Source organism: Manis pentadactyla, chromosome 3 (genome assembly GCF_030020395.1).
Source record: "Manis pentadactyla isolate mManPen7 chromosome 3, mManPen7.hap1, whole genome shotgun sequence".
Taxonomy (NCBI): Eukaryota; Metazoa; Chordata; class Mammalia; order Pholidota; family Manidae; genus Manis; species Manis pentadactyla.
Window position 1 is genome coordinate 88543305 of NC_080021.1, and position 19130 is coordinate 88562434.

At 39.3% G+C, this 19130-nt stretch overlaps 1 protein-coding gene across 3 annotated transcripts in view; it reads left to right on the forward strand.

The window, feature by feature from the left end:
* PRKDC (protein kinase, DNA-activated, catalytic subunit) overlaps positions 1-19130 on the forward strand; it is a 214933-nt gene that overhangs the window by 191489 nt on the left and 4314 nt on the right. For 2 of the 3 annotated variants that reach the window (XM_036925479.2, XM_057498091.1), the window contains exons 74-83: positions 8104-8315; positions 9323-9410; positions 9506-9649; positions 13660-13864; positions 14827-14894; positions 15486-15706; positions 15999-16091; positions 18118-18207; positions 18392-18463; positions 18543-18744. In XM_036925479.2, the coding sequence (XP_036781374.2) occupies positions 8104-8315; positions 9323-9410; positions 9506-9649; positions 13660-13864; positions 14827-14894; positions 15486-15706; positions 15999-16091; positions 18118-18207; positions 18392-18463; positions 18543-18744 (1395 nt within the window). Of the gene's footprint in view, positions 1-8103; positions 8316-9322; positions 9411-9505; positions 9650-13659; positions 13865-14826; positions 14895-15485; positions 15707-15998; positions 16092-18117; positions 18208-18391; positions 18464-18542; positions 18745-19130 lie in introns of those variants that run through there. The other variant, XR_005032648.2, reaches the window with a different exon arrangement.

Consider the following 19130-nt stretch of genomic DNA (forward strand, 5'->3'; position numbering starts at 1 on the left):
TCAGTAGAAAAAAAAGGCATCCTACAGTATGGGAGAATATATTGATAAATGATATATCCAATAAGCGGTTGACATCCAAAATATATAAAGAGCTCACACACCTCAACAAACAAAAAACAAATAATCCGATTAAAAAATGGGCAGAATATCTGAACAGACACTTCTCCAAAGAAGAAATTCAGATGGCCAACAGGCACATGAAAAGATGCTCCACATCGATAATTATCAGAGAAATGCAAATTAAAACCACAATGAGATATCACCTTACACTAGTTAGGATGGCCAACATCCAAAAGACAAACAACAACAATTGCTGGCGAGGATGTGGAGAAAGGGGAACCCTCCTACATTGCTGGTGGGAATGTAAATTAGTTCAACCATTGTGGAAAACAGTATGGAGGTTTCTCAAAAAATTAAAAATAGAAATGCTATTTGACCCAGGAATTCCACTCCTAGGAATTTACCCTAAAAATACAGAATCCCAGATTCAAAAAGACATATGCACCCCTATGTTTATCACAACACTATTTACAGTAGCCAAGAAATGGAAGCAGCCTAAGTGTCCCTCAGTAGATGAATGGATAAAGAAGATGTGATAAGAGAGACTGACAAGATGGCAGCATGAGTAGAGCAGCGGAAATCTCCTCCCAAAACCACATATATTTTTGAAAATACAACAAATACAACTCTTCCCAAAAGACCAGAAGACACAGGAAACAACCAGACTACATCCACACCTGCGAGAACCCAGCGCCTCGCGAACGGGGTAAGATACAAGCCGCGGCCCAGCGGGACCCAAGCGCCCCTCATCCCAGCTCCCGGCGGGAGGAGAGGAGTCAGAGCGGGGAGGGAGAGGGAGCCCAGGACTGCTAAACACCCAGCCCTAGCCATCCACATCAGAGTGCAGACACAGTGCATGCGTGGGGTGCTGGAAACTAGGGAAACAGGACAGTAAGACCTGTGAGTGGGTCCCTGCAGCCAGTACCCCTGGAACAAAGAAAAGTGAGTGCTTTTTGAAAGTCTTAAAGGGACAGGGACCCCACAGCTGGACGGAAGCGTCCCGGGACACTTAGCCCAGCAGCTGGGAATCCCGGGGAACTCTAGGCACCCTAACCCCCTGGAGAGCAGGGCAGCTCGGAGTCCCCTCACGGAGATAAACAGCCTCCCGGCCATTTCCCCTCCAACGCGGCTCCGCCATATCGGATCAGCAGCCCAAGGCAAGCCATGCCCACAGCAACCACGGAGCTAAACTCCATAGCGGCTGGGCAAGAATCAGAAGCCCCGTCTGTGCACAGCTGCCCAGCACAAGCCACTAGAGGTCGCTGTTCTCCCAGGAGAGGAAGGCCACAAACCAACAAGAAGGGACGTTCTTCCAGACATCACTTGCGCCACCTCCGCAAACTATCTCTATCGCCATGAAAAGGCAGAATTTGAAACAGACCAAAATCATAGAGTCAACCCCAGAGAAGGAGATAGACCTAAACAGTCTTCCTGAAAAAGAATTCAAAATAAAAATCATAAACATGCTGACAGAGATGCAGAGAAATATGCAAGAGCTAAGGGATGATGTCCGGAGGGAGACCACAGATGCCAGGAAGGAGATTACAGAAGTGAAACAAACTCTGGAAGGATTTATAAGCAGAATGGATAAAATGCAAGAGGCAATGATGGAATAGAAACCAGAGAACAGGAACACAGAGAAGCTGACACAGAGAGAGATAAAAGGATCTCCAGGTATGAAACAATACTAAGAGAATTGTGTGACTAATCCAAAAGGAACAATATCTGCATTATAGGGATACTAGAAGAAGAAGAGAGAGAAAAAGGGATAGAATGTGTCTTTGAAGAAATAATTGCTGAAAACTTACCCAAACTGGGGGAGAAAATGGCCTCTCAGACCACAGAAGCACACAGATCTCCCATGACAAGGGACCCAAGGAGGGCAACACCAAGACACATAATAATTAAAATGGTAAAGATCAAGAACAAGGACAGAGTATTAAAAGCAGCCAGAGAGAGAAAAAAGATCATCTACAAAGGAAAACCCATCAGGCTATCATCAGACTTCTCAACAGAAACCTTCAGGCTGGAAGAGAATGGCATGATATATTTAATGCAATGAAACAGAAGGGCCTTGAACCAAGAATACTGTATCCAGCACGATTATCATTTAAATATGAAGGAGGGATTAAACAATTCCCAGACAAGCAAAAGTTGAGGGAATTTGCCTCCCACAAACCACCTCTACAGGGTATTTTAGAGGGACTGCTGTAGATGCGAGCACTTCTAAAAAGATCACAGAGGAAAACACCCAACATATGAAGAATGGAGGAGGAAGAATAAGAAGGGAGAGAAATAATCATCAGACTGTGTTTATAATAGCTCAATAAGCGAGTTAAGTTAGAAAGTAAGGTAGTAAAGAAGCTAACCTTAACCTTTGGTAACCACGAACCTAAACCCTGCAATGGCAATAAGTACATATCTTTCAATAATCACCATAAATGTAAATGGACTGAATGAACCAATCAAAAGACACAGAGTAATAGAATGGATAAAAAAGCAAGACCCATCTATATGCTGCTTACAAGAGACTCACCTCAAACCCAAAGACATGCACAGACTAAAAGTCAAGGGATGGAAAAAGATATTTCATGAAAACAACAGCGAGAAAAAAGCAGGTGTTGCAATACTAGTTTCAGACAAAATAGACTTCAAAACAAAGAAAGTAACAAGAGATCAAGAAGGACACTACATAATGATAAAGGGCTGAGTCCAACAAGAGGATATAACCACTATAAACATATATGCACCCAATACAGGAGCACCAATATATGTGAAACAAATACTAACAGAACTAAAGGGGGAAATAGAATGCAGTGCATTCATTTTGGGAGACTTTAACACACCACTCACTCCAAAGGACAGATCCAGCAGACAGAAAATAAGTAAGGACACAGAGGCACTGAACAACAAACTAGAACCGATGGACCAAATAGACATCTACAGAACTCTACATCCAAAAGCAACAGGATACACGTTCTTCTCAAGTGCACATGGAACATTCTCCAGAATAGGCCACAAAAAGAGCCTCAGTAAATTCCAAAAGATTGAAATCCTACCAACTAACTTTTCAGACCACAAAGGTATAAAACTAGAAATAAATTGTACAAACAAAGCAAAAAGGCTCACAAACACATGGAGGCTTAACAACATGCTCCTAAATAATCAGTGGATCAACGACCAAATTAAAATGGAGGTTCAGCAATATATGGAAACAAATGACGACAACAACACAAAGCCCAACTTCTGTGAGACGCAGCAAAAGCAGTCTTAAGAGGAAAGTATACAGCAATCCAGGCATATTTAAAGAAGGAAGAACAATCCCAAATAAATAGTCTAATGTCACAATTATCGAAATTGGAAAAAGAAGAACAAATGAGGCCTAAAATCAGCAGAAGGAGGGACATAAAAAGATCAGAGAAGAAATAAATAAAATTGAGAAGATTAAAATAATAGAAAAAATCAATGAAACCAAGAGCTAGTTCTTCGAGAAAATAAACAAAATAGATAAGCCTCTAGCCAGACTTATTAAGAGAAAAAGAGAGTCAACACACATCAACAGAATCAGAAACGAGAAAGGAAAAATCACGACGGACCCCACAGAAACACAAAGAATTATTAGAGAATACTATGAAAATCTATATGCTAACAAGCTGGAAAACCTAGGAGAAATGGAGAACTTCCTAGAAAAATACAACCTTCCAAGATTGACCAAGGAAGAAAGAGAAAATCTAAACAGACCAATTACCAGCAACAAAATTGAAGCAGTAATCAAAAAACTACCCAAGAACAAAACCCCCGGGCCAGATGAATTTACCTCGGAATTTTATCAGACATACAGAGAAGACATAATACCCATTCTCTTTAAATTTTTCCAAAAAATAGAAGAGGAGGGAATGCTCCCTAACCCATTCTATGAAGCCAACATCACCCTAATACCAAAACCAGGCAAAGACCCCACCAAAAAAGAAAACTACAGACCAATATCCCTGATGAACGTGGATGCAAAAATACTCAACAAAATATTAGCAAACCGAATTCAAAAAAACATAAAAAGGATCATACACCATGACCAAGTGGGATTCATCCCAGGGATGCAAGGATGGTACAACATCCAAAAATTCATCAACATCATCCACCACATCAACAAAAAGAAGGACAAAAACCACATGATCATCTCCATAGATGCTGAAAAAGCATTCGACAAAATTCAACATCCATTCATGATAAAAACTCTCAACAAAATGGGCATAAAGGGCAAGTACCTCAACATAATAAAGGCCATATATGATAAACCCACAGCCAACATCATAGTGAACAGTGAGAAGCTGAAAGCTTTTCCTCTGAGATCGGGAACAAGACAGGGATGCCCACTCTCCCCACTGTTACTCAACGTGGTACTGGAGGTCCTAGCCACGGCAATCAGACAAAAAAAAGAAATACAAGGAATCCAGATTGGTAAAGAAGAAGTCAAACTGTCATTCTTTGCAGATGACATGATATTGTACATAAAAAACCCTAAAGATGACACTCCAAAACTACTAGAACTAATATCAGAACTCAGCAAAGTTGCAGGATACAAAATTAACACACAGAAATCTGTGGCTTTCCTATACACTAACAATGAACTAATAGAAAGAGAAATCAGGAAGACAATTCCATTCACAATAGCATCAAAAAGAATAAAATACCTAGGAATAAACCTAACCAAAGAAGTGAAAGACCTATACCCTGAAAACTACAAGACACTCTTAAGAGAAATTAAAGAGGACACTAACAAATGGAAACTCATCCCATGCTCGTGGCGAGGAAGAATTAATATAGTGAAAATGGCCATCCTGCCCAAAACAATATACAGATTTGATGCAATCCCTATCAAATTACCAACAGCATTCTTCAACGAACTGGAACAGGAACCCCCAAAGACCCTGAACAGCCAAAGCAGTCCTGAGAAGGAAGAATAATGTGGGGGGGATCTCGCTCCCCAACTTCAAGCTCTATTACAAAGCCACAGTAATCAAGACAATTTGGTACTGGCACAAGAACAGAACCACAGACCAGTGGAACAGAGTAGAGACTCCAAACATTAACCCAAACATATATGGCCAATTAATATATGATAAAGGAGCCATGGACATACAATGGGGATATGACAGTCTCTTCAACAGATGGTGCTGGCGAAACTGGACAGCTACATGTAGGAGAATGAAACTGGACCATTGTCTAACCCCATACACGAAAGTAAATTCGAAATGGATCAAAGACCTGAATGTAAGTCATGAAACCATAAAACTCTTTGAAAAAAACATAGGCAAAAATCTCATGAACATAAACATGAGTGACTTATTTATGAACACCTCTCCCCAGGCAAGGGAAACAAAAGCAAAAATGAACAAGTGGGACTATATCAAGCTAAAAAGCTTCTGTACAGCAAAGGACACCATCAATAGAACAAAAAGGTATCCTACAGTATGGGAGAATATATTCATAAATGACAGATCCGACAAAGGGTTGACATCCAAAATATATAAAGAGCTCACACACCTAAACAAACAAAAAACAAATAATCCAATTAAAAAATGGGCAGAGGAGCTGAATAGACAATTCTCTAAAGAAGAAATTCAGATACCCAACAGACACATGAGAAGATGCTTCACATCGCTTGTCATCAGAGAAATGCAAATTAAAACCACAATGTGATATCACCTCACACCAGTAAGGATCGCCATCATCGAAAAGACAAACAACAACAAATGTTGGCGAGGTTGTGGAGAAAGGGGAACCCTCCTACACTGCTGGTGGGAATGTAAATTGGTTCAACCATTGTGGAAAGCAGTATGAAGGTTCCTCAAAAAGCTCAAAATAGAAATACCATTTGACCCAGGAATTCTACTTCTTGGAATTTACCCTAAGAATGCAGCACTCCAGTTTGAAAAAGACAGATGCACCCCTATGTTTATCGCTGCACTATTTACAATAGCCAAGATATGGAACAACCTAAGTGTCCATCAGTAGATGAATGGATAAAGAAGAAGTGGTACATATACACAATGGAATATTACTCAGCCATAAGAAAAAAACAGATCCTACCATTTACAACAACATGGATGGAGCTAGAGGGTATTATGCTCAGTGAAATAAGGCAAGTGGAGAAAGAGAAGTACCAAATGATTTCACTCATCTGTGGAGTATAAGAACAAAGGAAAACTGCAGGAGCAAAACAGCAGCACAATCACAGAATCCAAGAATGGACTAATAGTTACCAAAGGGAAAGGGACTGTGGAGGATGGGTGGAAGGGAGGGATAAGGGCGGGGAAAAAGAAAGGGAGCATTACGATTAGCATGTGCAGTGTGTGGGGGGCACTGGGGCGGCTGTGCAACACAGAGCAGACAAGTAGTGATTTTACAGCATCTTCCTACGCTGATGGACAGTGACTGTGAAGAGGTATGTGGCGGGGACTTGGTGAAGGGGGGGAGCCTGGAAACATAATGTTCTTCATTTAATTGTAGATTAATGATTCAAAAATAAAAATAAAAAGAAGGTGTGATACATATACACAATGGAATATTATTCAGTCATGAGAAGAAAACCAGTCTTACCGTTTGTAACAACATGGATGGAGCTAGAGGGTATTATGCTCAGTGAAATAAGCCAGGCAGAGAAAAACAAGTACCAAATGATTTCACTCATCTGGGGGAGTATAACAACAAAGCAAAAACTGAAGAAGCAAAACAGTAGTAGACTCACAGAACCCAAGAATGGAGTAACAGTTACCAAAGGGAAAGCGACTGGGTAGGGGGGGTTGGAAGGGAGGGATAAAGGGATTAAGGGACATTATGATTAGCGCACAAAATGTAGGGGGAGCACTGGCAGGAAGTGCAGCACAGAGAAGACAAGTAGTGACTCTATAGCATCTTAGTATGCTGATGGACAGTGATTGCAATGGGGTACGTTGTGGGGACTTGATAATGGGGGGAATCTAGTAACTGTAATGTTTCTCATGTGATTGTATATCAATGATACCCAAAAAAAGATGATGGAAAGCTAATTAAGTTATGTCATCCTATACAAAGCCAGAGGAAAAAAGCATTAGTTGCTATATATAAAGAAAATTAAGCTAGAATCTATAGCAAATGAAAAAAAAAAAGCATTTGAGGAAGAATATGAGCAAATTTTGAAAATGGTTTTGGAATAAAGAGACAAAAGAGTAGAACCATAAAGGAAAATAATTATGATACTATGCAGAAAAAAATACCATACCAAAGCTTTAAAAAACTGGGATAAAAATATTCACAACACATGTTAGAGATAGAATTGACATCTCCACTTCACAAAATAAATAGACTGTTAGAATATGGTCAAAGGAAATGCATGCATGATTAAAGTATATAAGACAAATAAACCCAGATATGCAAATTAAAATCATATTTTTCACCTTTAGATTGACAGTAAATTTAAAAATTGTGTCCAGTGTTGCGAAGGATTTTGGAAAGTAGTCATTCTGATACACTTTTAGAAGTGAAAGTGTAACCTTTTTGGAGGGAAATTAGTAATGTTTTTTACAGGTGCTAATGTTCACACAATTATTTTATTTTTAGGAATTGATTCTTTGGGTGTAGAACAAGTACAAAGAGATAAACATATAGGAATGTCCATTATAGCATTATCTATAACAGTAGAAACTGGAAAATATCTTAAAAATTGATTATAGAGCAGTAGGTAAATAAAATAGAATATTATACAGCTGTTAAGAGAAATGGGGTAAATTAAGAAAACCCAGCAACTGTATGGTCTGGTCCGATTCCATTTTTGTGAATAAAGGGTATGTATGCATATGCATAACAATAAGTAGAAGAACTGAAAGATTGCCTCAGTGGCATGGGAATTATGAGGCCTGAGGGAGGGAAGACTTCTTGTTATACTTCCACCTGTTTTATGCTTCTGATTATAAACAAATATACTTTTTGTAATGGACACATACTTTATAACAAACACTGTTAAATGTTGTATTCATTAGTAAGTTATGGCTCTCTGTGTTTTAGATTTCTTGCATTCCTTGCTGGCAGTTCATTGGCTGGATCAGCCACATTGTGGCCCTACTGGACAAAGAGCAAGCGGTTGCCATTCAATACACTGTGGAAGAGATTGCTGATAACTATCCACAGGCAATTGTCTATCCGTTTATAATAAGTAGTGAAAACTACTCCTTCAAAGATACTTCTGCTGGTCATAAGAATAAGGAGTTTGTGGCAAGGTGATACAACTAAAAAATTGGTTAATCAAATATTACAGGTTATAAAATGTGCATGGTAAAAGCAAACACATGGAAGCATGTGTTTTCTTCAATTTAATTAGAGCTGTCATTGAAGAATAGAAAATCTTAGACATCTGTTTGTTCAATGTAACTACTCCAGGCATGTTATTTTTTACTGAATTTCTTTCCTTTTTAAAATACTTTTCAATTAAGAATGTTATTCATGAAGCATTCTACCATCATGCCAATAGTAATCTATTAGTTGAGACATACTAACTGAGATGCTTTTTGAAATCAGTTCCTGAAATTGTTCTTTAATGAAATACCTGAGAAGGCTGTCCTCTTAATTAGGTTTCAGTAGACTGCAGACATGGTGTCCTTTTCACTTCTTTAGTTGATATGTAAGTCGAGACAGCTGACTGCACATACCAACATTAGTATTACTTTTCAGGAATACTTTGTAAATATTAGTGTGTTAGTTGACGTTCTTTGTCTAGTTACTTTGTCATGAGCTGATTTGCCTCATTACTTAAAGTGCTTTGTTTCTGAAAAGTCAGGCAGAGGGAATCACACCTTTGTCACAGGTTGTTGATGAACTATGCACATGCCATCTGCCACCTCACTGTTCCTCAACAAAGCTGGTTGCAATATGATTAATTCTTTAAAAAAGAAAGGAGAGGAAAAGGTTTCAAAGTGTATTGAGAAAGTGGCTTTTTCTTTCATAACATAATTTCAGAAACTGTGTATCAAATTATATACATCAAAATGTCAATATCATTTTTAAGATTTGCTTTTACTTTAAGAACCTCACCTCTTGATAGAATATATTCTTTGTGCTTCATCTAATATTAGATTGAATATTAAAATTGTTCCTTCCCTGTGCTATGTAGTTGATTACATATAGTTTTATATGTAAGTGTAAATAATTATGTGTGTGTGTGTATAAAAATCATAAGCCTTGGTTTTTGGAAGATGCTTGTTTACCTCAACTTAGAATTTTTTTATAGGATTAAAACTAAGTTGGATCAAGGAGGAGTGATTCAAGATTTAATTAGTGCCCTAGAACAGCTCTCTAATCCGGAAATGCTCTTTAAGGTAATGTAATAGCTTCTAGCACATAAAGCATCAAACTTAGATAAAACTTACTTGCAATCTTGCTTGATTTTTCTTTTTTTTTTTTTTCTGCACAGGACTGGACTGATGATATCAAAGTTGAACTAGCAAAAACCCCTGTAAATAAAAAAAAAATTGAAAAGATGTATGAAAAAATGTATACAGCCTTAGGAGACCCAGAGGCTTCAGGTGTTGGGGCTTTTAGAAGAAGGTTTATTCAGGTATGGCTATTTTAATAAAAGAATCATAGTGAAGAACAATATTCATATTTTCTAGTTTTATCAGTAATTCTGGTTTTAAAATCTATCTGTTGGATTTGTAAACTTTCTTTAGACCTGATGCTTTCTGTGAGATATTGATGGCACATTTTTAGGTCAGATAGTGGCAGGTGGGTCAATGGTAAACCTCAGGTTTTATTACATTCTGTTCTTCATTCTGTGTTCTTAGATACGAGGGTACATGTAGCTTAATATTTTCAATTCTCAAAGTGATTTAAATATTGGGTCAAGAAAGTATTTGTATTTTATACAAGTTGATCACTATTTTGAACACTTATCTCTGTCCAGTGTGAGTGATTCCTGTGCTGCAGGACATACAAAGACACAGGACCTTGAATTCAAAGGGATTGAATAACAAGCACAGTCCATAAAGCACTGTGACGTAAGGACAGTGTGATAATGTGAGATCTACTTTAAAGTTGCTCTGGAGTTGAAGGGAGGAGGACACCCCTCAGTTTGGGAATCCAGAAAAGCCTCTTGGTGCAGGTGGAGACTGAAATGAGCCTTGAAATGTCTGCCGTGTTTACACGTGTTGCCCCCCTTTTTAAATGGGTTTACCGCCTCCCTTGCCCATCTTGAGCCCACGCTCAGAGACATGGCTTATGCATCCCTTTTCCTCAGAACTGCCCTGAGCCAACACATCCTCGCTGTCCCCAAGAAGAAGACACTCCTCCTCCATCACCTGACATACCTCATGTACACCTCTGCTAGCATCAATTGCTCTTAAGTTTTTTTTGCCAATTTTAGTCAAACTCTGTTCATTAAGCCTCAAGAAGTTTGGAAGCACAAGGAGAGGCCCTGGTCACCCTATTGCCAGTTCTCACGTTCCACAGTCTCTAATGCCAAGAGGGTTATGACCCTTCTAGTTGTTTTTACTAACTGCTGATTAGATGTAAATCACATACCCCACAGTCCATCCATTTAAAGTGTACAGTGCCATTGTTCTTCTAATGCTCACCGAGTCTTTCAGATGTCACCACGTCAATTTAGAGCACTGTCTTCACTCCAGGGAGAAAGGGCATACCTGACCTCAGTCACTCCTGGGTCCCGTCCTGCCAGCGCCCCAGGCCAGCACTGAACTACTTCCTGTCTGCAGACTTGCCTGTTTGGGACATTTTGTATAAGTAGAATCATGCAGTGTGAGACCTGGCTTCTGTCACGTGCATCATGTTTTTGGAGTTCATCTATGTTATAGCATGTGTCAGCACTTTGTTCCTTTTTATTGCTGAATGTTGTTCCACTGTATGAATATGCCACAATTTGTTTATCCTTTCTTCAGCTGATAGACATTTGGGGTGTTTCCACTCCTTAGCGATGGTGAATAGTGCTGCTGCAAATGACTGTGCAAGTTCTTGTGAGGAGATCCTCAGGAGTGGAAAACCACATTTCTCTTTAACTCTTTCCTTAATTTGTGCCCCCGAATTACCCTTACCAGCAGGGATTTTGTCTTGTTTGTCTCTTTCCTCCACTACCTACTATCCTGCCTGATGTGGACAGGCATCTTTAATTAGATGGATGAATGGTGTAGTTGGAGTAAGTGGAAATAGATTTTGGCGGGTCATTCCTAATTAGGGTAGTTTTAGTTAAAAGTAGGAATGTAGGAACATACAGGACTATCCATTGCCTAAACATGACCAGGAGTGTATCCTAAAAGTGAAGATAAAACCATAAACCCTCTGTATTTGGTTTTATGACATGTATCACTCCACATCATATCAAATCTGTTTCCCAGTGACTGCTACATGTTGACTAGGCAAGGGTCTCAGAACAGGACTTGCGATATGTAAACCTACTTGAATCTGGTGGACCAGCATTAATAAAAGGTGTAGAGTTCTAGAACACTGGGTTTGGAGAAGTGTTTGTGTTGATGCTTTTCCTGTACAGGCCAAGGTCTCCAGCCTGCGGGCCACACCAGCCACCGATCACAAGCGTTCACATCTGCCATCAGGTGTGAAAGCAGCCCTGGACAGTATGTAAGGAATAGGACGCTAGTGAACTTCTATTTATAAAAACAGGCAGTGGCTGGATTTTATGTGTGGGCTGCAGTTTGCCAGACCTTTTTTAAACAAAGAAATTCGAGCTGAAAAAGTGACTTCCCTGGTGCCAAGTGGAGAGAGGCAGAATGGAAAGTAGAGCCAGGTCTCCGCATGTAACAAAGCCAGTCCACCCGCTGTGAGAAGATTTCACTGTGGCACTGCTGCTTTTCAGCAGCACCCCCTGACCCACCTCTCCAGTGTGCTTGGGCCCCTGCCCGAGGCAGAAGGGTCTGCTGCTGATTTCCTGGGCCTGTGTGTGAATATCTGCAGCAGTCCCATTCATTGCCTGAGGGGAGCAGGCCTTCACAGCCCCACAGGTGCTGTACGCTGCCCCTGAGTGCACAGCCCACCTTTTCTCTGCGCACTGGCCCCCGTTAGACTCTGCCCTGAAAGTCTGTGTGCTTGGACACTGTCCTTCCCGGCTGCTGATTAGCACTGCAGTGTCGTCCTGCCCAAAGGAGTGTCACGTGCCAGAAGCACACCTCTGTTATTCCTACACAGTGGGATATTTCTCTTGAAGTTAATTTCTAGTACATTGGAAAATCAATCTAGAACTTTCTACTTCTTACCAACCACATCAACACATAATTTGCATTAATTAATTAAATAATAATCTACCCAAACAGAATTGCCTCAGATTTCATGTTAGAGGATCCTTAAGGGCATATTCAGGTATATTGTTGGTGCTACATAGCTGGTCTTTCCTTGTAGTCCAAGAATTACATATTGTTTCTATACTTTCAATCCATTTATAGATTAAAGAAGGAATGTTTCATATGTCAATTTTCCTGTAATGAATTGTCTTAAAATAGAGCATATATTTTTCATTTATGCCAGATTTATGTTGTGGGGTTAGTTCTAAATTTGGTAAAAACATTTCCAATTCAAGATGATCAGGTAATTCTTGATGATTATTAAGTTGCTGTTAGTAATACTTTTTTTTTTAATCCTGGGATAATAATTTAAATATTTGAGTGGAGACTACAACAAATAAATATTTTATTTAAGTATGGATGATACATCAACTAACATCAATATTCAGTTTATATATTGAAGTATAGTTGATAGTAAACCAAAATATTATATTGGTTTTATGTGTACAATATAGTGATTCACGATTAAATGCATTACTAAATGCTCACCACGAGTGTAGTTACCATCTGTCACCATACAAAGATATTACAGTATTATTGGTTATATTCCCTATGCTGTATTTTTCATTGCCATGACTAATTTATTTTATGAGTGGAAGTCTGTGCGTCTTTATCCCCTTCACCTATCTCACCCGTCCCTCCATCTCCCTCCCTGTGGCAACTGTCAGTTTCTCTGTGTTTATGAGTCTATTTCTGTTTTGTTTGTTGTTTTTTAGGTTTACAAAGAAACATTTGATATGTTCCAAGATAAAGTACTTACAATAATAATTGCTTTTAGAAATATAAATTATTTAAATAATATTCATACTGGATTATGGTTTTTCTCTTTAGCTCTAATGAAGAATTTTGGGCTGGTGATTTTTATTGAATTGCTTCCTTCATTATATACTTCATTTTGTACAAAATAACTGTATAAGAGGAGTTGTAGTAAATCCTGTTGCTGTAGTGATGTAGGTTGGTAACTAGACCGTGGGCACAGGAAGGCTAGATGACTTCCTCAAATTTCTAAAGCCCTTGTGTGACTAGAAGCTGTTGCTACCATAGCCTTTCTCTTCTCAGTGAACACAAAGAAACAAACAAAAGGCAGGTTTCAGGTGTTATAGAGTATTGAAACATTCAAGGAAAGCAAAACTATAAATCTTAAAAAGCACAGAAAACACATAATTGGGTGCTTATTTTATAAACATTCATAAGCCTAGATAGAACCTTTCCCAAAGTCCAAACTAAACATTCCTATTTATAGTAAATTATTAATTAATTTCAGGCCTTTGGAAGAGAATTTGATAAATACTTTGGGAGAGGAGGTTCTAAGCTTCCTGGAATGAAGCTCCATGACTTCAATGGCATTGCCAGCTCACTATATTTAAAAATGTGTGAAGACTCAAAGCCACCTGGGAATCTGAAAGAATGCTCGCCCTGGCTGAGTGACTTCAAAGTAGAATTTTTGAGAAATGAGCTGGAGATTCCTGGTGAGTTAACCTTGAAGGGTGACAAAACTACCTTAAGAAAAGTGACATAGCAGGAAGTTTTGATTTCTAAAATAGTGGTAGCAGGTTCTTGACAGTTCTCTTTATTTTTAAAGAATTTAAAATGTGACCTTATTTCTCATAATGAGGAAAATCTGTAACTATTATGAATTACTATACTTTACTAAATGTCCAATTAGATTACAGTTTTCTTATATTCCCGATTATGACAAGTATTCAGATTTCTACCTAATAATAGTGGTAAATGGTAATTTCCTATGAACATATCCATGCTTCGCTCCTCAATAACTTTTCTCCAGAAATGTGATACAGGTACAGATGCACATCACTTCTGGGGATGCACATGTTGGTCCCATGAGAGGGACAAGATAATGATAAATGACTTGCCCTCAAGAAAAAGCACAGGACACTGAGGACAAGTATGCATGCTGGTCAGATGTGAGCACCGCAGGATTTCTCAAAGTCAGTTTTGTACATTCCATGTTCCTCAGCCTGAAATTCACCAGACAAAAAAAATACTGTCTTATGGTTACTCATATTCTCATTCCAGTGGCTATTTAAAAAAAAACAAATTTGGAGAAACACTCTTCTTTGTTATTATAAACAGCTGTAAATTGCATACAGTCAATTTCAAGAAAAACATTGAAAATATAAGCCTCCTGACATATAGATTGATTCTCCTCGAAATAATAGTGTGCTAGCTCAGTGCATTACTTTTCCTGTTTGGAATTTGTCTATGCCATTAGAATAGGAAGCTAACTTCCATTAGTCAGTCAAATTGAGAACTAATAGCATTAAAAGAAATGTCCATTTTTTTTTAAGTGAAAATTTCAGTAAAAAGTTCTATCGTGTTAGCTTTTTCAAATTAGATCAACAGATATGTTTTAAAATACAGGGTTTTGGAACAAGCTATCTCTAAGTAAGGCTTCTGTGGTTTGTCTTAGGTCAATATGATGGCAAAGGAAAACCACTGCCAGAATACCATGCACGGATCGCTGGGTTTGATGAGCGGGTAGGTACCGGCGTTCGTGACCCCACTCATCAGAGCTGGGCTTGCTAATGTGTGGAGTGTAGTTCTTCAGATGTGAGAATGACATATTTGCCTTTACAAAGAAAAGACAGTTAGCTTCCATATTGGTCTCAAATGTGTGGAATTGTCTGATTGTATTATTTCCTGAATTTCTTAATAAATAATAATAATGTTTCTAATGTTTCAGCACCAGTCATATTTAAGGATGTAATAAACTTAAAGAGTAAAGCATACATGTGTGTGTAAATCCACTATAAAATATATGTAGAATTAAGTAGTTGTAGGAAGTTAGCTTGTTGTATATCGCTCATCACTGAGGGCACCCACATTCATAAGCAAGTGTGTGTCCCTAGGACTGGGGGGCTGCTGGGGGTCAGGAGTGGGTGTGAGCATGTCCCGCTAATCCTGGGTTCCCTGTTCTTTGTCTCTGTTACCTGACTCGGTCTTCAGAAGGAGGTCTTTCTTTGAGGAATGTGTGCCACCAGCCTTCTTTTTCCTCTTTCAGTGATGATATGATGGGCTATTCTCTCAATTGCTCAGACTGCACCTAAAATTTTTTCTTAATTACTTAAGGTAAAAGTGATGGATTCTATCAGAAAACCAAAGCGCATCATCATCCGTGGCCATGACGAGAGAGAGTACCCTTTCCTCGTGAAGGGGGGTGAAGACCTGCGCCAGGACCAGCGCATCGGGCAACTCTTTGAGGTCATGAATGTCATCCTCTCTCAAGATGCTGCCTGCAGTCAAAGGAACATGCAACTAAAGACGTACCACGTCATTCCCATGACTTCCAGGTACAACCCCACGCACAACATCCTCCTGGAGCACATTGACAGGGATGGGAGTTCCAACACTAGGCCAAACCCTGTGTACTTGTACTGAGACAGGGTTGGAGGTCACCTGACAATTCAGGGTTTTAGATTTCACAAGGAGCTAAACAAAACCAGTAAATACTTCTGTGATACTGTCTTAATGTAGACAGTTGACATGAAGACATCTGCTTTTCTTTGATTCTGCAGAACTTTTTTCCTAGTGAAGAAAAAGCAGTTTGGGTTTTGTTCATACATTATTTATTCTCATTTTCAGATTAGGATTAATTGAATGGATAGAAAATACTGTTACCTTGAAGGAACTGCTTTTGAGTACCATGTCGCAAGAGGAGAAAGCAGCTTACAGAAGGTAGTGTGGAGTCCAAACACTTTCTCCAGCTCTGCCTTGGCCCCCTCAAGCCCTCTGCCACCCGGAGCACAGTTGTCCCAGGTCCACTTTCCTCTGCCCTGTTTCTACAGTGACATTGTATGGCTCCTTTTACTTGGCACTGTCAGCCATACCCTGGCCTGTTTAATCTGCCTCTGGCTGGATGAATAAAATAAATGGAGAAGAGGTTTCTAACTAGTAGTTGCATATATTTTAAATTAAAAAATTTTTTGTATTAACTTTCAAAAAAAACTTGAAGGAAATAAGTAAGATGAACAGCTAAATTTAAGCATTATTGTTCTGTTTGTAATGCGTATGAAGTCATTTATGTCCTACAAAAACCTACAAGGTGAGTATTATTATCACCTCTGTATAAATGAGGAAGCTGATGTCCAGAGAAATTAAGCAAGTTGTCCTAGGACACCCAGCATGAAAGTGCTGCAGCTAGAATTATTAGTGATTCATTCTAGGTCATGATTTAGGTGCTCTTTGGTTTTCCTTATCCCTTTATATTTTTGAAGTTTTCACAACAAACATGTATTTTTGAATCAGATTTTTATAATTATTATTAACTTTGTTTTTTGTTTCTATAAAGAAAAATTAAAGACATTGAAAGACATTTTGAAGGTGAAGCTGATGAGTTTTGGTGACCAGCTATAGAATGGAGGAAGAGGAAATGGTCATAAATCGCTTCAAGGCCTAATTCTCTTCATTTTACTCTCATTCTTTACCAAAAGTATTTATACGGGATCAGTATTTTCATCAGTCAGGAATGATTAAAGTAAATGAAGCTCTTATTCCCGGGTGACCTGCTGAATAGGACGGTGTTACTCACTTTGATCCCAATCATCTGAGTCCCCTGCCTGCAGTCCTTCTGCTTTTCCTGGAGGGCAGGGGAGCTGGCGAGCAGCACGTCTGAGTCAGAAACGCCAGGCCTTGCCTCAGTGCTAACCTAGTGTAGTGCTGAGGCACAGCAGGCGCTTGACCCCTGTCTCCATCAGTAAGGTGGGATAGTGATGGAAAATGCACAAAGTAAACACAGGTGTCAGTAGAGTTTAAAGTGCTTATCAGGATACACAATGGCATAAATTATTTTCTACTTTTTTAAAACAGGCCCTTATGAGTAAAATCATAGCTGTTCTTAATTTACATGTTGCAATTTTGCAAACTAAAGATTTTCATCCCAGTTGAAACTAGAAGAGAACTTAAATGAAACTAGAAGAGATTAAAATGCAGTTGTCTATTTGTGAAATTAATTTAGTAGCTGCTCAGAAAAGATTCATTTTAAGTAATTGAACTACTACGTAATGTGTTGTGAAATTGTTCTGTCTTCACACAAGGAAAACTTGTTAAAGCTTTTGACACAAACTCAAAGGTGGCTAAACATACAAACACAACATTATTTCCGGCTGCTTGGAAACTATCTTTTGCCTCTGAAGCATAGTTGAAAACAGCTTTTCATATTCACTTCAAATCCATTGTCATTTCAGACAGTACTGTCCTGTACTTTATATGGGTTTTGTCTGTATCTGCAAATTGGAAATGGCGGAGAAAGAGCCTGGCAACCACTGACACAGACCCACCCTGTCTTCCCCAAACGATGTGTGGTCCTTGTTAGCTGTAGCAGGTGTGGTGCCTCCTGCAGGCTTGCCTGCCATGCCACATCCCGCTCTTCTGGGTCTTGCCCAGGGCCAACAGTGTAAAGCTGCATGCCTCCGTCACTGTGCTCAGCTCATCTTGTTCCATCTGACTGTTTTGTGCCTGAGTCTTTGCATAGAAAATCACTTGGGTTTCTGTAGGAGTAATTAAAAATGAATAATGATACATTGAAATTTGAGATCCAGAGTAACATGGGTTCAGTGTTAATGTTAAGTATGATTAAGAGTTGTATTTATTTTTCCCTGCCTCTTCACTATTTTTCAGTGAATTCTTGGTGATTTTTGCCTCTGAAATCACATAATGCTGTGTATTTTTCCGATGCTGATTCCCTTTTCCCTACTTGTTGTAGTGACCCAAAAGCACCAGCACGTGATTATAGAGACTGGCTGGCAAAGATGTCTGGGACATACGAAATTGGCGCCTACATGCTAATGTACAAGTGAGTTTTGTTTTGGTTTTCCTGTTACTAACTAGTTCAGTCTTCTCAAAGTTGCATATTTTTTGTTGTTTCTTAGAGAGATCATCAAAATCTAGTTAATTTGATATTTCAGCTTCAATACATTTTAAATTTCAAGTCACAGGAAGTTTGTTCTAATCGTATGTTTCCTGTTATTAAATCATAGGGTAGCTAGTCATTCTGAAACAGTCACATCTTTTAGGAAAAGAGAAAGTAAAGTGCCGGCTGATCTCCTGAAGTAAGTACACTTGGGATGCCCCCAGCCCGCTGGTGACGCAGCAGAGACTACAGACAGAGATGGTCTCTCTCTCTCGCAGGCGGGCCTTTCTCAAAATGAGCGCGGGCCCCGCGGCCTTCCTGGCGCTCCGCTCCCACTTCGCCAGCTCTCACGCCCTCATATGCATCAGCCACTGGATCCTGGGCATTGGGGACAGACATCTGAACAATTTCATGGTCAGCATGGAGACGGGCGGAATGGTGGGGATCGACTTTGGACATGCGTTTGGATCAGCTACCCAGGTCTGCCCACCTGTCTCTCAAGGCTCTTGACTAGTTTGGAGTTATAGTAGGACTTTATAATACCCCCTGGAAATGCGTAGTTTTTAAAGACAAAATGACAAATCAGGTTGATTTTGTCATAGTTGTTGTATTTGGCATTCTTGTAGAAAGGGGCAATCTCAATTTTGTTCTGGCGTTGTTCAGGTGTGTGGTGATCAATTATGTAATCAGAGCCAAGAATAAAATGTTCCCTGTAAAGGAAAGGTTATAAGGAGGCTTCATGAAGCTCCCTAATCAAAATGTCTCACACAGACATCATGCATCTGACATTAAACTGAGGACTGCACTTGTAAGTGTCTGCTGGCTGTGTAGGTGTGCACACGTGGGCATGTGCATTGCTAGGATGG